Source organism: Penicillium hispanicum (assembly GCF_028827665.1).
Source record: "Penicillium hispanicum strain IBT 35686 chromosome Unknown utg000004l_segment0_segment0, whole genome shotgun sequence".
Taxonomy (NCBI): Eukaryota; Fungi; Ascomycota; class Eurotiomycetes; order Eurotiales; family Aspergillaceae; genus Penicillium; species Penicillium hispanicum.
Window position 1 is genome coordinate 1,270,632 of NW_026623196.1, and position 20,220 is coordinate 1,290,851.

Genomic DNA, 20,220 nt, shown 5'->3' on the forward strand with positions numbered 1-20,220 from the left:
TCCAGCTTTGGGCTAGACCATCTGAGGGTCACGTACTACCGCAGCTACGAATCCTTGCCCACACTAATTCCCTTTGTCTAGCTTAAATAGCTTATGCTTGCTATATGGTCTAATATAGGGCTGGATACTCTCAACCATTGGCCAGATGGTGTAGTTGGTCACGTATCCGGTCGTCACGGTGAATTACCATTCCTGGTTAGCCCTCCCTCTTCTGGTATAGTGCCCCCGTGCGTCGCTAGATCAAGTCACCCAGATTGCCTTAGTTGATACTCTGCTGTGGTTGCAAGTATGTGTGTCTACTGTATGCTTGATAATCCCAATGTAGACTAGCGTGTCTTGTATTGGAATTAGCGTTATCACAGCTTGTTCCACCATGTCCGGAGCGCGTCTGCAGTGTATGTCATCCTCGACCAACTCCCCATCATGTCATGGCTACTTCCATGCCGGCCACCGGTGGAATTTCGCTCGCGGAGCTCATGCATCATTATCGTGATCTCTTGGTCAGTCCGATTTGCTGGACTTCTCGCCACCTGGAGATATTAGGATGTCGCTTTGAACACATTGCCAACCACGCCCCGACAGAAAGCATTGATGGGCTGAAGGTGGATATTCCTAAATGGAGACCCCCAACGGAGGAAGAGTATCTCGCAAATGATGCGTTGCCTTCCACTAAGCGGTGGGCGACCGCAAGGCTTCTCATGCGGGATGGTACCATCTTCAACCGATATTAGTGAGAAATGTAACCTCCCCCTTTGAAAGGTTCGATCTAACATATCACTTCGAAGTCAAAAATCAGAGTTCAGGTTTGCAAACAAATCGCTCTGGCTGGTGGAGATATTGTTTCTGTATAATTGATTTGAATTTTCAATACCATATGTCTAAACATTTCTGCTACCCTATGAGATAGAGGGTTTTATATCAGGGTCTAAAAGTCCAATATTCAATATTGATTGATTAAATTGAATAAGTTGACTAAGTTAAGTTGAGAACTAGAAGCTATAATGAATACTAAAATATTCATTGAGAAGAAGAATCAAGGTACCCTGAGGTACTAATAGTATATATTTGGATGGTCACCTATCAAGAGGGCCAGTTGACAAAAAGAAACTAAAAAGAAACCAAGACAAAGCCAAGAAGAAAGCAAGAGAAAAGCAAGGGAAAACCAAAAGGAAACTGAAAGAGAAATGAAAAATACCAAACAAACACTCCACCTTACATCTTCACCCAGTTTTTTCCCTTCATCTCACCTCGCTGAGGTTCTCGGAGAGAAGCAAAAACGGTCAAAAAGCCCCAGAGGAACTCCACAAAACACATCCCCTATACATGGCACTGTTTTCATTCAGCTCACCTCACTCAGGTTCTCGGAGTGAAGAAAACAGTCAAAACAACAGAGGAACGCCGTCGAGCTGACACCCCCTTATGCTGCTGGGGCAACCGCAGTCACCACCGTGGGCTCTAGGGAGTTAAACAACTTCTCGGCACCATGGCTGCCATTTCGTATGGCGGTGGTGGCGCCAGAGATCGCAGCCGGGTCTCGCCACCAGGATCGGCGGCGGGCGGCGGGCGCGGGGCTCGGGGACAGGGGGGGGACAGGGGGCGGAGGGAGCGAGGGGAGGGCGTATCCCGGGGGCACCGGAATGAACATGACATCGCCGGCCTGGGTATCGGCGGGCAGAGCGACATTGTCGCTGGTCGGCTCCACCAAGATGGGGAGCGGGCGGGCCCTGCCTTCAACATGATCCACAATTGTTAGCATTTACTACTCGGGCATAGGGGCAATGATGAGGCTCTTGAGCCCTAACTTACCTGCCTGCATGTCCCGCAGCCACAGGACGGTGAGGGCAATTTGGGGGGTCGGGGCGGGCCCAATCGGGGCGGCCGCAATCAGGTCGCGGAGGCTATACCAGATGTCAGCCAACATGCATACCTATGGACAGACTCCAAAACAGTGTCTACGCGGATAACGGTCTTTGACTTACAGAATCTCCTCGGTTTTCTTGGGCTCCCCGCCCTTCTTCTTCTTCAAGAAGACCCAAAACATGCCGCTCAGGGCGGCGCTCAACACGACAATAATTAAGGCCCAAAGGCCTGCTGGCAACCTGGCCAGGTTCTCGACCTCGGGGGAGACGGAGGGGGCGGCGGATGGAGCAGAGGAGGAGGGCGCGGAGAGCACGCGGAAGAAGGTGGTGATGTTGGTGGCCATCGTGAGAGTGTTGAAGAAAAACGTCTGGGGCCCTGGGGGAACACGATATACCCTTCATCCAGCAGGGTTGTGCCTGCTGAATCTGTACATATACGTCGTAACTACGTCTACAGCTTCCTATTCTACGAAGACAGCCCGAGCGGTTTCGTAAGGAGACACGGACTGGCAAGAACGACCCCATTTCCCCCGTCCGCAGCGATATGATTCGGAGCGAGCACTTCAACCCGAAGTCGCTCTTTGAAGGTCTCGAGAGGTTTGAGTGGGATTCTTTTGTGTTTGATAGTCGGCCAGTTAATATGCCTTGTGGTCGTGGTTGGATTCTGAAGCACATCGAGAAGCTCAGAGGTGACTTCCGCTTCGAAAAGATGCATGAATTCACGTTCCCCACATTTTGTTACAAGAAGACGCGACTTGATTGTATAGTCGGAGATTGGGTTGACAGAGATAGGGGGTCGTAAGCTGGGTACATACTGTATGAGTAGGGGGTTGCGGTAGCTTGCGATGTCTTTCCTGCACCTGCGCAATGGATAATAAGATGAAAACCAGATACGGGTCCTCGGCCCAATTCTTTGGCGTGATCTGGGCTACTTTGATTTGATGAAGACGCCACCCAGGGGATTGCATTGGCTAGCATGTCTATAACGGCTTCCTGGGCGCTGATGAGCTGGAAATTGCTTCTCGCGCAAGTCAGCGATGTCGTCGTAGTGCAAGTACCCAACTCGTGGCCGTGGCCCTTGCTGGCCGGGTTCACGGCAGCGGGAAAACAGTCTGGTCGCTGATAGGGTCGGCCTGGTCTGTGATATCGGTGCGCGACCCCTGTTTATGGAATATCAGTATTTAATGTCTTCTTTGCCGGGTTCCTGGTAAAAGGGAACCAAGAGATTCTTGTGGAGGATAAAAGATGAATAAGAAGCCAAGCCGGAGTCCCTTCAAATATTAGATAGAATTCCTCTCTCTCTCTCTCTCTCTCTCTCTCTATATATATATATATATTAATTTGTCTTCAATACCTTTCAAGCTCTTCATCTAAGACCCAATGACTGCCCCCGCGCAGTGATATCCACCAGTGTTTTATCCAGTATGTCTTTGCCAATTTTGGAGCAAGAGGCGCTTCCCTAAAATAGACCATACTCGAAAGAAGAGTACCCACATATGAAAAGGTCATACAGAGCCTTTTCAGGTTCATCAGAGCTCGAATGGGTTTAGTAGCGTAGTACCATGGCTCTAGAATCCATAATAGGCGGCGGCTGGCTGATGGCAGAGCCATGAAGAATACACATATTTTCTTCTGCCATTTTAGAATGCGGAGCTTGAATTAGTTTAGTAGCATAGCCTACCATGGCTCTCGAATCTATAATAGGCAGCGGCTGGCAGGCGGTCCAAACCAATATTTGTCTGCTACTTTAGCACCCAATCCTAGATTGTTTTTTCGCTTCCAAAAAAATTTCCATCTACTCCCTGATACCAAAGAACCATCGAATCATTCCTCAAAATGTCTAAACCACTTGTTGAAGACCAGGAATCAAAGAAAGTCCACGACCCCCCTCCAGGATACAACTCATGCCAGCCAAGCCAAGATATCCTCGCCTCTGTTGTCGAGAACGAGCATGCCCGCCGGAAATTAAACCGACGACTAATTGGTATGGCGACAGAGCTCATCGACTTGACAGCGGATGAGCCCGACCAAAATGATTACCCTTTGCTTGCAGAGCTGGTTCGAGACATGGGTCAGTTGTTTACAGAGGGGGCGCAGTTAACGATGGAGTTGGCAAATGTCTACAAGGAACGCCCTATCCAAAACACCGAACTTCATATCGCCATGTCAAGACTCACTGAGAGTGAGTTTGACCAGGCTTATGCTTCTCTGAGGCGGGATCCAAACCAGCAGATGCAACACAAGCTGGCTCAGGACCATAAGGGCGACTGCTATGACAAGGACCAGGAATATAATTCTCAACGTTCCTTAGGGACCAAGCAAGCAGAGGAAGCTGGAGATTGTACACGCGACTCTCCATGCTCCTGTGACCAGTTCTTCGAGCTCTCAACAAAGGTGGATTTTGTTTCGGCAAGGGTGGATAAAATCAATGATAAATTTGACGAAAGCCTTCAGTCCCATGCTACAGCCAATATTTCGAAGATGACTGACGATATGCCTGCAAAGCCACCCAGAAGCTTTTGGAAGAGAATTTGGAAGCATTCAGATTGGCCTTAATAGGAAAGTGGAATAAGAGTCCCTAGAGTGATCAAAGGATGATAAGACTACTGAATAATGGTATTCATCTTGCTTCTACCAACTTGAATGATCTATATAGATGTATTTCTTGCTCAAGTACAGGTATTTAAACAAACACTGGAAGAAGATGACACAGTGTGCAACGTGAGAGCTAAGTCATAAAGTGTGGCCATTTCACCGAAGTACTCGACCAAGATCACCATGAAACAGCCTGAATGATGGCCTGCATCTGCGGCCTTGTATCCTCCACACAACAGGAAACAGGACGGTCCCGTATGTTGAACACGAGGCTCCGGCATTGAGCATTGTGTGCCTCGGCCAAGGCTACCAGCACTGAAGGACGGAAACGCCTGTGATGTAGGAACTCCTCGATAGTCCCTCTCCTATCACTTGGGTCTTCAATCGAATGCCCTACCATTGAAGGTCACATACGCGCCGAACAGATACACTGTACGCTGGAATGATCATCATATATCGTCATTAAAATGCTCTTTTGACTCGAAAAGCCAAGCAGAAACACACGTCATAATCATTGTGGTTCAACTGTCTTGCCTCGTGCTTATTCACCGCAGGGAACTCATATCCCGCGACTTCCCGCTCTCCTCAAGCACCGGCTTCTGCACCGCAACCCCGCACCGCATGCCGGATTTCCAACGACAATGTATGGGACGATAATATGGTATTAATCGGACAACCTGGGCTTCCTCACTTGTGTTGTGGCCCGTCAAGGTAAGCAGTAAATCCGCCTAGGAAACTAATAATTGAATACATGCGCTTAGTATACCAGATTAGGCAAGTCATCCAAGAGGCCCCGCGCTCCGCTATACTAAATAGGAATGTGGTACACTCGTGACAAAATATCGTTACAGCTTATCCAAGCGAGCAAGGAATCCTCCTAGATGACTGACAATCAAATACATACGCTAAATATACCACATGAGGCAAGTTATCCGAGAGGCCTTGCGCTTCGCTTCACTATACCAAACAGGAATAGATACACCGTTGTTGCCCACGCGCAACATTACTATATTTATGTCCCTCGAGATAGCACCCGGAGATAACAGAGGGGTAAGCTTGGAGGTATGCTCGTAATTCTCCTAAATCAGAATGCGACGCGCTTTCCTTCTGCAGGATGACGACCCAGTTGGAATCCTGTTTCCCTGCGAAGAAATCATCGGCGATGTGGAATAGTAGATGAGACTGTTAAGTATAAGAGGATGTGAATGTGACATGATCAGAATATTCTAGTCCCGCCCTGGGGTGACATACAACATACAAGAAGGCCGGCTCCCACAGACATTTCAATTTTAATCTCGACTGAATCTCCCACAAAGCATCACACACAGAACATGGCTTCATGGCTTATGTTGGCTGCTATATTGGCCTGGGTGTGTGTGGCACCATTCGCAATCTACTTATATGACCCTAAACGCCTCCGACGATACCCAAATCAGAATTTCCTCTCTGGTCTGACCAGCTTAGCATATGTCTACGAACGAACAAATTCCTTCCGAACGAAAGAGCTTCGGTCCCAGCACGATAAATATTCCATTCTACGCACCGGTCCCACTGGGCTGTCATTTGGTAGCGTGGGAGCAATCAAAGATATATCTACGGGCACGGGTCGCCTTGTCTGAAAGACGACGTCTACAAGTTAATCACAGGGAGTCATCCGCATATTCTCAACGTTGTCGACAAAGACCGCCACGCCCGAAAACAGCGCATGTTATCACACGCATTTGCGACTCGAAACCTGGAGCAATGGGAGTACAAAATCGCCGACAAAGTGCAGCAAATGGTGGCCCAGTTTGACAAACACTGCACCGACCCGCCCTCTAAGGATTACAGGATCAGCCCGGATGACCTGATAGTGAACTTTCGTTTCTGGTCTAATCTTTTCACTCTGGATGCGATCGCTGATATTGCTCTCAGTGAGCAGTTGGGCTTACTCGAATCGGGAACTGACCTGATCAAGGGACAATCGCGCAATGCTGTACAGGATCTCCACTTGATTGATAGTCTCCATTGTGGTGGTCGGACTGTGTCTCGATTTATCGGAGCGACTGGTTGGTTTCATTTTTTGAAGGCCCTGACCACGCTGTTTTCTCCTCATTTTCGCGCCCATGCCGACGATTACGGGAACATAGTCAGCATGTTGACCGAGAAGAGGTTAGACAAACATAAGAGCGACAACCTGAGTGACCTTGTGGGATGTCTTGTCGAGGACAAGGCAGGGAAGACCCGGGGCTTTGACCGAGGGGAGATCGAGGCCGAGGCCAGTATTCTCTGTAAGAAGCCCTACGTTCCAAGTTGCAAGACCAAGCTAATATATCATCAGTGGACGCGGGCTCTGATACTACTGCAATTGCATTGACAAATGTACTTTACTATTTGATCAAGCACCCAATTTCTCTCCAGAAACTCAGAGAGGAAGTGGCTGGCGCACTGACCGAAGGCGAAACCATCGCACCCTATGCAAAGGTGAAAAGCCTTCCATATCTGAAGGCCTGCCTAGATGAGTCGCTGCGACTTTCACCACCCCTTCCACGGGGACTGGAGCGGAAAACACCCCCGCAGGGAATGGAGATCCTGGGCGAGCGTATAGCAGGTGGCATCACCGTTTCTGTTTCAACATACGTTGCCCACCGCGATCCGACCCTGTTTCCTGAGCCAGACTCTTATATGCCTGAAAGATGGCTGGACGACTCGGAAGCAATGAAGGACATGAGAGCCGCTTTCATACCATTTACGACCGGTGCACGAGCATGTATTGGACGGAACATCACGATGATGGAGCAGCAGATCCTGATTGCGACTTTAGTCCACCGATACGACTTTGCGCTTCCGACACGAGACTGGAATTTGACTTGGGAGGAGGCATTCAACCTGTGGCCCAGCAAAATGCCTTTGAAACTCTGGAGACGTGAAGTCTTCAAGCCACAGTCGGGATGAGAGCATGGCCCCCTTTAGGTTTTGCACTGAAGGCAGTTACATATCAACGAATTATGATAAATGTGTGTGTGTGTGTGAGTGTGTTTGGCAGAAGCAAATGTAGCCCCACAAGAGGAGAGAGAATGTGCGTTCATTTTTGTAGCTCGCGTTGAAGTTGAGTCTGCCTGTCGCGTGTGTAGAAACCCAGTCGCGTCTCAATTTTGTCAAGGACACCCCACAGTCTTGTCTTCAATGCAAGTGAAGGTATGTGTTTTGCTGCTGTGAAATCTTAGTACGTATTTCTGTAGCTTAGGGGGTTTGACTCGCACCGTAAAAGACAGGATTCACTGCCACTACCATGGCACCGTCCGGAAGATCCGAGAAAAGACAAATCGATGTTATCTCGCGAGCGTGGGAGTGAATCGATGCTGTATACTCGACCTCACCGGCCCCTTCTAACAAGCATTCAAGAATGAGGATCTTAGACATATGATAATAAAGACAGGCAGCTCCTAGATCGATTAGTTCTGACTCTAGGACGCATAAGTAAAGCACTACTAACCTGCTGCAGGATCACAGAACCAGAGGGTAGAGAGACCCTCGGGATCATCAACAACGGTCTTTATGCGGGTTCCACGGAAATGAGACGGTAAATTCCCCCACAGCGACTCAATCTCCCACAAAAGCTGCTGTAAATCTTCATGTTTCGTATTGGGCGATACACAACTTCTTTGGGCAAATTTGATCTGAATTACTTTGGCGAGCAGCTGTAGAATTTCGTTCCCGAACCTTTCGTCGACGAAATCGGCATGTTTGGGAAGTGGTGGCCATTTGTCCGGCGGAGTCAATGTAGGGCGTTCATTAAGGAGCGCCAGGGCAACATCCTGTCGCGCATAGACCCAGATGCTTGCCTGTTCAAGTCGCATTTCTCTTTCACCCGTTTTGAATGATTGAATTACGGTGGATGCACCGTAAATATGCCTTTGATAATTGGTTCCGGGCTCCGCCAAGAGTTCATAGCTGCCTAATAAGATGGTAGCAGCCAGCAGAAGCCCGCGCTCGGTGCTCGGGTCGGTGAGCCCTGTGATGAGTAGACTGAGACTCTCACCGTAGAATCTCGAAGCAATGGGTTCCCAAAGGAACTTGTTCTGGGTCAAACTTATCTGCTTGGCGGACATCGCACAGATCGAGTACATGAGCAAAGGAGACGAGAGAGCGCAGCGTACAATCTCGTTCTGATACGTGTGCGTATGGTCGAATATGTCCATCCATATTCCAATTCCATTTTGATAGACTTTCAATAGCCCCGCTGTCTCCTCTGTTAAGATGTTGTCATACACATTGCATGATTCCAGGTCACACGATGCCGGGGGCTGAATCATGAAATGAACTTGTTGAAAAATGTCATAGGTTGACTCCGGGACATGACTATTGGATGCTGCATGTCCTTGGTCTCCATTCTCCGCTGTCGTAGCTACTGATGATGATTTTGACCATCGTTCCGCCACGATAAAATCCGTTGGAGTGCAAGTCAAGCTCTTTCGGGAACAATAGCTGCATGGAACTCTTTCATCACATTTAATTCGTCGATTACGGCAGTTTTGACTGTCCGGTCAGTACAGTATTGCAAAGAGCATCAGGATAATTGGAGCTTTACCAGCCTAGATGCCATCATTAATGGATATCTTGGAACAGAGCTCCGGTGAGACTCGCCTGTTCTGCGACGCCCGCTGGGCCTGCGAGGGTTCTTCGCCCGGGGCATGTTTAATCTGAGCGAGTCTCTCAATGATTGCAGATAACCGGGTGTTCCGCACAGATGGCATGAGCTTGTTGTTAGACTAGTGATGGAATTGGGGAACCATGCGCTCAGCATACCGAATGAAGTTCGCTCTGACGCGGTCGTTGGCGAGACAGCACAGGGTGATCTCACCGCCTTCAATCCAACCACCATACAAACGACAGGAGTATCCATCCATTCATTTACTCGAGATAATCGATTACATGCCTAGGTCTTGAATATAACAAGCAACAATCATCACGGTCATCTTTCACCAAGACCACTTCCGCCTTATCTTCTGCGATATAGCTCAAAAGATTACTCGGAATAACTCGTCTTGGGTATCCTGATCACGAGGCGGCTCAAATGGCGTGGAAGTCTTTCGCGAAACAGAGCAGAGTAGGAGAGGTGGGAAAGGGGCAACCATCAGGTTATTTTCAGAACCTTTGGTAGTACCTGTTACGCAGGTATGATATGCTCCGCGCAATGTATGTGCACCGCGTCGCATTCTTTTCAGACGATCTTCGTTGGAAGTCGTATACTTATTACTCCAAATCCCGAGTGTTGCATGGCCCACGCGAATATTAAATGATAGCGAAGATCTTCTCTTTTGCGGCAAGCTGTGGAGGGCGGTGAGGGTAGATGACTCATTTGCTCCGGAGCGGAACAACCACCGCCGCCCCATGCAGAGGGGATGTGTCAGTTCTAATCAAATTGCTGCATTCCCTCGCTACTTTCTTTGAAAGCTTTCAATTCTCGCATAGCTCAATATGCCTTCTCAAAAGATCTGGCTGCGCGCCGAGACCAAGCCTGCCGAGGCTCGGTCTGCCCGTGAGTTCCCATTGCGCCTTTATCAGTCAATGGAGGGGGAGGTTTGCTCATAGTTGGAATTGACAGTGACCCCAACTACCTGCAAGGCATTGATGGATGCTGGCTATCAGGTCACTGTGGAGCGCTCTACGCAACGTATCTTTGATGGTATGTCTTCGTCTCGTGGCCGCTGTGCGGCGCACTTTGGTAACTTGACTCAACTAACTCCCCACCATAGATGAGGAATTCGCCAAGGTTCGCCCTCTTCGTTCACCTCTCGAGATATTATTGCGGGAATTGGATTACGGATGTTCTAACACATACCAATGGCTATAGATTGGTGCTCCCTTGGTCGAGGAAGGCTCTTGGGTGAAGGATGCTCCCAAGGATGCTGTCATCCTGGGTCTGAAGGAGCTTCCCGAAGACGACTTCCCGCTTGAGCATGTCCACGTCACTTTTGCTCACTGCTATAAGCAGCAGGGTGGCTGGGAGAATGTTCTGAGCCGGTGGCCGCGTGGAAATGGTCTTCTTCTCGACCTGGAGTTCCTTACTGACGATGTGGGACGCCGAGTTGCTGGTGAGAACTCCCTAGTCATAGGACGAGATTGTCTTGTAGAACCAATTTGACTAACCCATTCCCTTTACAGCATTCGGTTTCTCCGCTGGTTACGCAGGTAATGATATTCCACCTAGAAGTTTTTCAAGGTTGAATGCTGAGACTTGTGACAGGCTCTGCGCTGGCCGTCAAGAACTGGGCATGGCAGCTTGCCCACCCCGACGGCACTCCGTTGCCTGGTGAGGTTCCGTACGCCAACCAGAACCTTTTGATTGAGTCCGTCAAGGAGACTGTTGAGGCTGGCAAGAAGATTGCGGGTCAGTACCCCAAGATTCTTGTCATCGGAGCGGTAAGTCTTGACACCCTACGGACCTTTTCAGGTATCCACTAACATTGATTTAGCTGGGACGCTGCGGCAAGGGTGCTGTTCAGCTGGCCAAGGATGTGGGTATTCCCGAATCCAACATTATCCAGTGGGATATGGCAGAGACCAAGAAGGGTATGCAGCTCAAACCGCCAATTCCAAAATCCATGTTGACATTGTCCCTCCAGGCGGTCCGTTCCAAGAGATCATTGAGGCAGACATTTTCGTCAATTGCATTTATCTCAGTTCTCCCATCCCTCCCTTCGTGAATGCCGAGACCCTAGCCTCTCCCAACCGCAAGCTCTCTGTCATTTGCGACGTGAGCGCCGATACGTCAGTGACCTTGAGTTATTATTTGTCTGTCGAGCCTGAACTGATTGCTCCCCTACAGAACGAACCCCCACAACCCTATCCCTTGCTATTCGATCACGACGACCTTTGACAAGCCCACCGTGCCTGTCAAGGGCGTGGAGAACCCGCTTCTCAGCGTGATCAGCATTGACCACCTGCCATCGCTTCTCCCTCGCGAGAGCTCCGAGATGTTCAGCGAAGCCCTCCTGCCCAGCCTCCTTGAGTTGAAGAACCGTGATACCGCTCGGGTCTGGACCCAAGCCGAGGGGCTGTTCAAGGAGAAGGTTGCCACCCTGCCCTAATCGCTGTGCGCTTAAGCGGGGGATGGTAGAATTTAGCATTGATCTATGAAGATTTGATGACGTGATGGAATTTGTTCAATAGAATTTGAATTTGGGTGTGGGAGGGAATCCTACACGGAAATCGGTACAAAAGTCTTTGGCATATATTCCGAGAATATATTCGACAATCCGCTCGGGGTGACACTTCCATTGCAGACTGTTGTCTCCCGATGGACCATTGTTCTTATTACACTGAAACGTAGAAAGGATAGTGATTGTAACTGTGTTGTCATTCTAGGTGAGGATTATGTTATGTCCTGAAAGGACTATCGATCTAGCATTGATTTTTTCGCAATTATCCTTACCCCCATCCTTCAGACTTTCACTCTTGAATTCTCTCTTGATCACCATACTTGGATCATCCCTGCTCCGGAGAGAAGAGTATTCCATCATGATCTGACGCGGTGACCTTGAACTCCATTTAGAGTTGCGAGTCTGCTGTATCAGCGCCATCAGGACGACTTTCTGATCCCAACCAGCTGCAGATGGATCTTTGATCGTTCTGCACACACTTCCACTGTCTCCAAAGCAGAACACATATGTCTAACCCGTGCTAAAATGCATCGAAGCGACCATACAGGTCGCTCCACCCACCAGGGCGCTTTGCTGCACTTTGCAGACAATCTTCGCATTCGATTGTACGCCAACCTACTCAGCCCTGGATCTAAACATCTGCGAGATCGCGAGATCAATGCGGGGGCTGCATCTGGCGACATCCGAAAGATCCGCGGGGAGATGCCCGATGCAGGCGCATTGCCTCAGTATAATCCGACGACTATTGGGCAGAGAGAGCGGACATAGCCCATCTCATCGGGACCCAGACGTGACGTCTCCGTGCTGGCAGGGCGTTTGTGCCGAGATGATTCATCTCTACTCCGCATGCTCCGCTCCCGCCCTCCCCTCTTCCCCGTAATCCGAGCCCAACCCGAATTATTCCAACTTCACTTCCCTTGCTGAAGACACCCCCGTGCTTAATCACTGCGCCCCTGCTTCGATGACTCACGCATTTCTGGCGCCCTTCCTCGCCACTGCCGTCAATCTGACCATGGGGCAATGAAATCGCCAAGCTGATCCGTCTCACTCTCTGCTAGCAACGCCACGAACCGTTCCTCCCTGCCTGCCTCCCACTGAAGACTTGATGCAAGAAAGGCCCAGCACGGTCGCCGCCTACGCGGCAGGGGCCTCACTCGCTGCGGTCGCGCTGTTCTATGTGTTTGGACCCAATTACACAATCGACGGAGACGAGTCCAACGACAGCAACCGCAAAAAGAGCATTGTGGGTCTATCGAACCTGGCCAATGACTGTTTCATCAATTCGGTGTTGCAGGCCCTGGCTGGTCTGGGGGACCTCAGGGTCTACTTGATTCGGGAGCTGCACCGACGCGAGCTAGACGGGCCCGAGGTCTATCACGCCTTGCCCAGCCAGGACGAATTGTCGCGCGGCGCGCGACCCGATAAGCTGCGGGAGCTACAGCAGGGGATCATCACACGAGCCTTGAAGGAGATGCTGGATCGATTAAACGAGCGTCCGATCTACAAGAAGACCATCTCCGCACGGACATTCATCCAGGCTCTGGAGTTCGCGTTCCGCACGCGCATCAGCCGTAATCAACAAGACGCGCAAGAGTTCCTCCAGATTGTTTTGGAGCGCCTCTGCGACGAGTACCACGCCGGTGTCCGCGCGAGACGTCGTGCCCTTGGTCCCCTCGGCGTGCCCACTGGCTCAGACGCAGCTCCCGTCGCGCGTGAAACCAGCGCCCGAGATAGCCCAGCTGAAGTGGCGGTGCGGCTTGACGATGGATCGCCCAATGGCCTACCAGCCATGATCGACACGAAGCTGAAAGAGATTGATAACGAAGCTGGGTTCCCATTTGAAGGCCAATTGGAATCGCAGATCGAATGCCAATTTTGCCACTACCAATATAAGCCCAATCAGACTACGTTTGTTAACCTAACACTGCAAGTGCCACAGAAGAGCTCGACCACACTCAACTCCTGTTTCGACGGTCTTCTCAAAACCGAGTACATTGATGATTTCAGGTGCGACCGCTGCCGCCTGCAACATGCAGTGGACGTGAAGATCCAGACCAAGACCCGCACGCGGTCACCGGCTGAACAGGAGCGATTGGACCGAGAGATTATGTGCATCCGTGAGGCATTGGAAACCGACCCAGAGCGTGAGCTGGAGGGAATCGTGATGCCGTCATCGGATGTCGCGCCGAAGCGACGAATCGCACGGCATATGCGCATCACGGCGTTTCCCAAGATCATCGCCATTCATCTGTCGCGGTCCATCTTTGACCGTAGCAGCTCAACGAAGAACGCCGCCAAGGTCTCTTTCCCCGAGCGCTTGCCTTTGGGAGGCATTTTGAACCAGACCTGGTACAAACTACTAGCGATTGTCTGTCACAAGGGAAGCCACCACAGTGGCCACTACGAGTCATTCCGTCGCAACCATCTCTATCAGCCTTTCTCGACCCCCGAGACATTCAGTTCCTATGCCCAGAGCCGCGTGGCTAGCGAGAACCCTTCGGCGGCGCCGAGTCCACGATTGGCTCCTCGTAGCATCCCTGATACCGACATTGGCGGGGGGAGCAGCAGTCTCTCAACGGCGACTTCGTCCACCTCGCTGTCCCAACCCACCGTCCAGCCCACTCCTCTAGCACCACGCCCAGCCACTCCCAGCGCACGCCGCTCATTCCAGAGCACCTTCTCGCGCTCATCGGCCTCTCAACCAGCGGATGGCTTGGGGAGTAACAGCCCAAGCCCAGAACCAGGGCGCTTTAGCACCTCGTCGGCCCCGCGCCCCTCGCGGACCATCCCCCGCTCGTCTGTGGACACCCCGGTGGGGATTAGTTCACGACTGCGACGCCGGCGCAAGCCGAACGATCGTTGGTGGCGAATCTCGGATGAGAAAATCAAAGAGTGCAAGACCTCGGACGTGCTGGGGATGCAGAAGGAAGTGTATCTGCTGTTTTACGAGATGGAGAGACCCGATGCCAGCCCCGCACTAGCCGAGGGATCTTGATGAGGATTGAGGGTGATGAGTGCTTTTTCTTCCCCTTCTTCCTCTCTCTCACTCACTCTCACTCTCACTCGCATTGGTATTTGTCGCCTGTAGAAGACACTGTCCCGTATATAAGACATGCATCGTGCCACACTGGCCGGGCACAGAAGCGAAGCGCTTCGATGACGCAACTCGAAGAATAGAAATAGAGCATTCCTTTCTGTATTCGACTGAAGCCGAATGTGTAGGATCACAACTAGATAGGTGTAGAAGAGAAAACCTTGACGTTCGATTCCCAGCCATTGTGCCCCACGGCCTGATGTCAGGCCTCGATCTCCAGGACGTTGCGTAGATCATCCCACCAAGGGACTTCTGAACCGGATTGCGCACCAAAGCAGAGTGGACCTCTGCGATGTCTGCGTCCTACAGTAGACCACAACCGGGTTATTGCCGGCATGCGCTGTTGAACGCATTGCCAATGCGCCCGTGTGCGATCGAAGGACGGCGAATGGCCTCGAATTCCTCGGCGGGACGATTACATTACGGAGCGGGACGGCGAGGGATGGATTCTTTGGTGAGGCCGGGCGTGGAAGCAAATACAATGGAGACGCTGGGGAGGTCATATAGAATTAGAATTGCCGCTCATCGGAAGCTGGTTGAACGTGGACGTATATCCCCGCCGTCTCACGGAGCACAACAGACCGAATGGCCTCGGGTCCGAGACGGAGAGAGCCGGGAACTTGCTGGACTACATATACCATGTCATTTCCTGGATTACTTCTTCTACTACTACACTGGTCAACTACAGCACTAGGTTTCTCTGAGATCATCCTGACCTCAGTTCCACCGAGCTCCACAGCACCGGTGAGTGTCTTCACCCGATGACGATTCTGCCCCTCCAAGTTGCCCCTCCTATTTAACCCTGCCCGCTTTCGTCGCCCGGTAAAGCGCTTGCTTGCATTACTTCTACGATTGGACTGACTCTCTTTCCTCCTCCCCCCTTCCTCTCAGCATCATCTATTCCTCTCTCCATCTCTCCATCATGGGTGTCCTTGAGAAGCTGAGCCGCAAGACCGGCGTCATCGTCGGCGATGACCTCATCCGTCTCTTCGAGTACGCTCAGGAGAAGCAGTTTGCCATCCCTGCCATCGTGAGTACCCTTACTCCGCCAATTTGCTAAGGGCCGGATCGGAACACTAACACAACTGCCAGAACGTCACCTCCTCCTCCACCGTGGTCGCTGCCCTCGAGGCTGCCCGCGACCAGAACTGCCCCGTCGTTCTGCAGATTTCTCAGGGTGGTGCCGCCTACTTCGCTGGCAAGGTACGTGACCATCGGTTCCTCGCACTCGGGAGACGGGAGCTACAATGCTAATGACCCTCCAGGGTGTCAGCAACGACGGCCAGAAGGCCTCCATTGCTGGTTCCATCGCCGCTGCCCACTACATCCGCAGCATTGCTCCCACCTACGGCATTCCCGTCGTTCTGCACACCGACCACTGCGCCAAGAAGCTCCTGCCCTGGCTCGATGGCATGCTCGACGAGGACGAGCGCTACTTCAAGCTTCACGGCGAGCCCCTCTTCTCCAGCCACATGATCGATCTGTCTGAGGAGCCCGTCGACTACAACATCCAGACCACCGCCGCCTACCTCAAGCGCGCTGCCCCCATGAAGCAGTGGCTCGAGATGGTAAGTCCCTTCGCCATTGAGCGATGGTTCCAGAGATCTGACCCACATTCCCCGAACAGGAGATCGGTATCACCGGTGGTGAGGAGGACGGTGTCAACAACGAGGACGTCGACAACAACTCCCTCTACACCCAGCCCGACGACATCCTGGCCATCCACAACGCTCTGTCCGCTGTCAGCCCCTACTTCTCGATTGCCGCTGGTTTCGGTAACGTGCACGGTGTTTACAAGCCCGGCAACGTCCGCCTGCACCCCGAGCTGCTCTCCAAGCACCAGGCCTACGTCAAGGAGAAGACCGGCTCCTCCAAGGACAAGCCCGTCTTCTTCGTCTTCCACGGCGGCTCCGGCTCCTCCAAGGCCGAGTACAAGGAGGCCATCAGCTACGGTGTCGTCAAGGTCAACGTCGACACTGACATGCAGTACGCCTACCTGTCCGGTGTCCGTGACTACATCCAGAACAAGAAGGACTACCTGCAGGCCCCCATCGGCAACCCCGACGGCCAGGATAAGCCCAACAAGAAGTTCTTCGACCCCCGCGTTTGGGTCCGTGAGGGTGAGAAGACCATGTCCAAGCGCACCCAGGAGGCGTTCGAGGACTTCAACACCTCTGGCCAGCTGTAAACAAAAGGGCCACCCCTTGAACAATGTCCATGTGTTCCGCAAGCGAAAAGGCCTGCGTCATGATCTGACATTTGATCTGAATCGATCTGATCGCTTTTCATTTTTCTTTTCCAAGCTGCCGAAAAAATTGGCGCGCCCGGGGACGTTGGCGTACCGGTTGTATGTAGTGATGTATCTTCGACACGTTGTAATGAATGTTGAATGTCCATATCCCGGTTCTTGGCCGCTTAGAAATCTGACTCGCATGAGAATGTGTAAGGGATGAAATGACGGTCATGATGCATGGTGTCCGCAAAGTATACGGAGAATCTTCATGTTGGTGGTCAGCTGGGCTGCACCCTGCATGCCGGATTCGCCTCGACTCATCTCTCAGCTGCGTGTGTATAATCTTCTGGCCTAAATAATCCACGAAGAGCGTAGCTTCTGGATGGCGAGAAAGGGTCTCTATGGCGCATTTCAATTTGGGAGTTTGCGGTGCGTATACCGCTGAGCGTGGTCTAGCGGGCCGCTAAAGCCAGACTCGGTAGAATCAATCTCTACGCCGGTAGAGGGATCAGGTTTCTCTAACATGAAGATAAATGGTACTAGCCTAGTTCCAATTGAATTGATAGGGATCGCCCTTGATATTCGCTTGGGTAGAAATGTAAATCTTAATTCGTTCCCTATCAACGTAGCCCGGTTGTAAACTCGCACTAGCAAGCCCTAAGTTCTAGGTTGTAACTCTAGGTATGATACTCGCTGGTGCTGGTCGACGATGGTGATGCTCGCTGCTACTCGAGATACATGGTGGGCTTAGTGGGAGCTTTGCTGAGCACAACCGATGAAGCAGCGAATTATCTTGAAGCTAATACTACAACGGCTTAGTGGATAGCTAGAAAGAGTAACGAGCGTCCTCAAAAGCCAATCATTCGCGAGCTATAGCGGGTTTCTGGAGGAGCCGTTTGCAAAATTTCGCTTCTCGGCCAATCAGGGACGCGTAAAGCGTGTTCTCGGGTCGACGTCCTCCGTAAGATTTGTTCAAGTACTAATTCTACATCGTTGAACATGGACCTATTGAAAAGCCCTAGTCAAACTCGCTCCTAGGCACACTATCGAGCCTAAATTGCTACCAATCTCTGGGTTTGCAGTAAATGCGGGGGGGTAGAAGATTACAACCAAAGTAGTTTCAAGCCGACAACTCTTTGGTTACCTATACAAGCATAGCCACTTCGTACTACTCTGCACCGAATCGTCATTCCTTGAGCGCAGGTAATTCTCTTGCCGCATGCATTCCGCCCCCACGCCAACTACTTCCGGTGCATCTCCTTATAGTCCCGCTCGGGCCAAGGAAACGAGCATGACAATACAGTCTGAGTACGTTAGATAATAGGTGATAGACGCTAACCATGTGCCTGCGCTGGCCGACACACTTCGTCTTCGTCCACGAACGCCTCGCTTCATGGACCGGCTCCTTCGGTACTCAGAAGCCTTCCTGGCGACGACAAAACGCCGCACTATCACCATTTTAACTTCGATCTTCCTTCTAGCGGCGTTCTTCTGGTATCGACAACCGGTTGTCGTTGTTCGGAATGTGGAGGTGCCTACACGAAAGCTGGACCATGGCGGCCTATTCAACGGGACATGGGACTACCAACGGGACAAGGATAATTTATTGCTTGACCAAGACCAGTGCGCACAAGCGTTTCCAGGGCTATTCGATGAAATCGACCGACCGAAGCGCGACCGCCAGTCGCGTCCGATTAGCTTGAAGGAAATCGACTCGATCACCCCGCGAAATGGGTATATTCGAGCCATGATTTACGACCAGCAGGTACGTTGGATGTTTATTCAATCTGCGCCTTCTCCCCTGATAGCGACTATGTTAACACTCGATTTCTCTAGCTTTACGTGATTGCGACAGAAGGTCACATCTATTCTCGTGAAATTGCGACGCTCCATTCCTTGCACCGAGCCATTATCTCGTCGCCTGAAACACTACCCAATATCGAATTTGCCTTTAACTCGGACGATCGAATTGAATCCGTCGCGCTTTGGGGTTATGCTCGCCAGGAGAAGGACAAAAATATTTGGCTGATCCCCGACTTTGGATATTGGTCCTGGCCGGAGACCAAAGCCGGTTCGATGAAAGAAGTCGTGATGAAGGCCGAGTGGGCCGAAGAAGAGGAAGACTTGTCATGGTCGAAGAAAGTCGAGAAAGTTCTGTGGCGCGGCGCGACCATGGGATTGAAATTGCGCGAGAAGCTAATAGCAGTAGCATCCAATCAGCCCTGGGCCGACGTCAAGGCTCTGAACTGGAGAGACCCCGACAGCATGACCAATGACCTCAAGTCCATGTCGGAGCACTGCGAGTACAAATACTTGGCTCATACCGAAGGCAACTCCTACTCGGGCCGACTGAAGTACCTGCAAAGTTGCCGGAGCGTGATTGTCACCCACGAGATGTCGTGGATTCAACATCAACATCCACTCATGCGGTCTTCGGGCCCTGATCAGAACTTCGTCACGGTCAAACGCGATTTCTCGGACTTACCGGACAAGATCTTATGGCTGCAGACTCACGATGAGGATGCCCGGCGCATAGCGGACAACAACGTCAAGATGTTTCGCGAGCATTATCTGACTCAGGCGGCCGAGGTTTGCTACTGGCGTCGTCTGATTCACAGCTGGGCCGAAGTCAGCAGCTTCGAGCCTGAATTCTTCAAGACGGAGAACGGAAAGAAGGTTTGGAGAGGCCTCCCAGTGGAAAGTTTCCTCCTGGAGAGAAGGTTGGAATGGGATCCTTACTGAACTCATACATCAGTGAGCCATCTGAACAGATCTTTTTGTTTTCTTATTTTGGCTACGGCTGTTGGGCCCGGATATGCAAGACTCGGTTGATTTGGTACGAACGGCTTGATGATAAGTTATCATGGCACGGCATTATTTTTGGATGTATCAATTTCGATCAGCTGAGCTACACATGTATAATATATCTGTATACTTCTCACGTCTTACTACCGAAAAAAAAGTTTGAAACCAGAACTAGATGTAGATCCGTTCATATTGGTATTCGATGACCCTTAATTATTGCCGACTGGAATCGGAGAGGGCTCAGTCCAGTTCCCAGCAGCCTCGGCATCGCGGACCTGTATGGTGACCATGTCCTATAGCCTGATGAAACAGCCACATTTGCTGCACTTTGAACCAAAACTCAGCGGCTGTACTCACCCTCCCGTTCTGGATTCCCGTTACCACTACCATGCCAGATGGCATGCTGGCTGTAGTATTTCCAAGTGTCGGTGTACCAGGATTCCCTCCGTTGGCATGAGACATCCGCAATGTAGGCTTCACTCGGATACT

The 20,220-nt window shown here is 51.3% G+C and overlaps 10 protein-coding genes across 10 annotated transcripts; 7 read left to right on the top strand and 3 right to left on the bottom strand.

Moving 5' to 3' along the window:
• Positions 1-428: 428 nt before the first annotated feature.
• Positions 429-731, top strand: N7459_004225 (uncharacterized protein; the record flags this gene model as incomplete). Its single annotated transcript, XM_056943409.1, has 1 exon — positions 429-731. The coding sequence occupies one exon, from the start codon at positions 429-431 to the stop codon at positions 729-731; it is 303 nt and encodes a 100-aa protein (XP_056800292.1).
• A 686-nt stretch (positions 732-1,417) lies between these two features.
• Positions 1,418-2,203, bottom strand: N7459_004226 (uncharacterized protein; the record flags this gene model as incomplete). The annotated part of the gene is made up of 3 exons (XM_056943410.1): positions 1,418-1,728; positions 1,807-1,898; positions 1,980-2,203. 3 exons carry the CDS (start codon positions 2,201-2,203, stop codon positions 1,418-1,420), a joined length of 627 nt encoding a protein of 208 aa, XP_056800293.1.
• A 122-nt stretch (positions 2,204-2,325) lies between these two features.
• On the bottom strand, positions 2,326-2,827 carry N7459_004227 (uncharacterized protein; the record flags this gene model as incomplete). Its single annotated transcript, XM_056943411.1, has 2 exons — positions 2,326-2,613; positions 2,675-2,827. The coding sequence occupies 2 exons, from the start codon at positions 2,825-2,827 to the stop codon at positions 2,326-2,328; spliced, it is 441 nt and encodes a 146-aa protein (XP_056800294.1).
• An 868-nt stretch (positions 2,828-3,695) lies between these two features.
• On the top strand, positions 3,696-4,415 carry N7459_004228 (uncharacterized protein; the record flags this gene model as incomplete). The annotated part of the gene is made up of 1 exon (XM_056943412.1): positions 3,696-4,415. The coding sequence occupies one exon, from the start codon at positions 3,696-3,698 to the stop codon at positions 4,413-4,415; it is 720 nt and encodes a 239-aa protein (XP_056800295.1).
• A 1,370-nt stretch (positions 4,416-5,785) lies between these two features.
• On the top strand, positions 5,786-7,388 carry N7459_004229 (cytochrome P450; the record flags this gene model as incomplete). The annotated part of the gene is made up of 3 exons (XM_056943413.1): positions 5,786-6,067; positions 6,091-6,724; positions 6,775-7,388. 3 exons carry the CDS (start codon positions 5,786-5,788, stop codon positions 7,386-7,388), a joined length of 1,530 nt encoding a protein of 509 aa, XP_056800296.1.
• Positions 7,389-7,518: 130 nt separating this feature from the next.
• Positions 7,519-8,749, bottom strand: N7459_004230 (uncharacterized protein; the record flags this gene model as incomplete). The annotated part of the gene is made up of 3 exons (XM_056943414.1): positions 7,519-7,646; positions 7,697-7,879; positions 7,930-8,749. 3 exons carry the CDS (start codon positions 8,747-8,749, stop codon positions 7,519-7,521), a joined length of 1,131 nt encoding a protein of 376 aa, XP_056800297.1.
• Positions 8,750-9,914: 1,165 nt separating this feature from the next.
• Positions 9,915-11,527, top strand: lys1 (saccharopine dehydrogenase (NAD+, L-lysine-forming); the record flags this gene model as incomplete). Its single annotated transcript, XM_056943415.1, has 9 exons — positions 9,915-9,975; positions 10,042-10,122; positions 10,193-10,209; positions 10,291-10,531; positions 10,602-10,628; positions 10,684-10,859; positions 10,913-11,009; positions 11,063-11,207; positions 11,266-11,527. 9 exons carry the CDS (start codon positions 9,915-9,917, stop codon positions 11,525-11,527), a joined length of 1,107 nt encoding a protein of 368 aa, XP_056800298.1.
• Positions 11,528-12,704: 1,177 nt separating this feature from the next.
• N7459_004232 (putative ubiquitin C-terminal hydrolase) lies at positions 12,705-14,594 on the top strand (the record flags this gene model as incomplete). The annotated part of the gene is made up of 1 exon (XM_056943416.1): positions 12,705-14,594. The coding sequence occupies one exon, from the start codon at positions 12,705-12,707 to the stop codon at positions 14,592-14,594; it is 1,890 nt and encodes a 629-aa protein (XP_056800299.1).
• Positions 14,595-15,615: 1,021 nt separating this feature from the next.
• On the top strand, positions 15,616-16,881 carry N7459_004233 (fructose-bisphosphate aldolase FBA1; the record flags this gene model as incomplete). Its single annotated transcript, XM_056943417.1, has 4 exons — positions 15,616-15,723; positions 15,786-15,896; positions 15,959-16,261; positions 16,321-16,881. The coding sequence occupies 4 exons, from the start codon at positions 15,616-15,618 to the stop codon at positions 16,879-16,881; spliced, it is 1,083 nt and encodes a 360-aa protein (XP_056800300.1).
• Positions 16,882-18,319: 1,438 nt separating this feature from the next.
• N7459_004234 (Lipopolysaccharide-modifying protein) lies at positions 18,320-19,668 on the top strand (the record flags this gene model as incomplete). The annotated part of the gene is made up of 2 exons (XM_056943418.1): positions 18,320-18,691; positions 18,763-19,668. 2 exons carry the CDS (start codon positions 18,320-18,322, stop codon positions 19,666-19,668), a joined length of 1,278 nt encoding a protein of 425 aa, XP_056800301.1.
• Between the last annotated feature and the right edge of the window lie 552 nt (positions 19,669-20,220).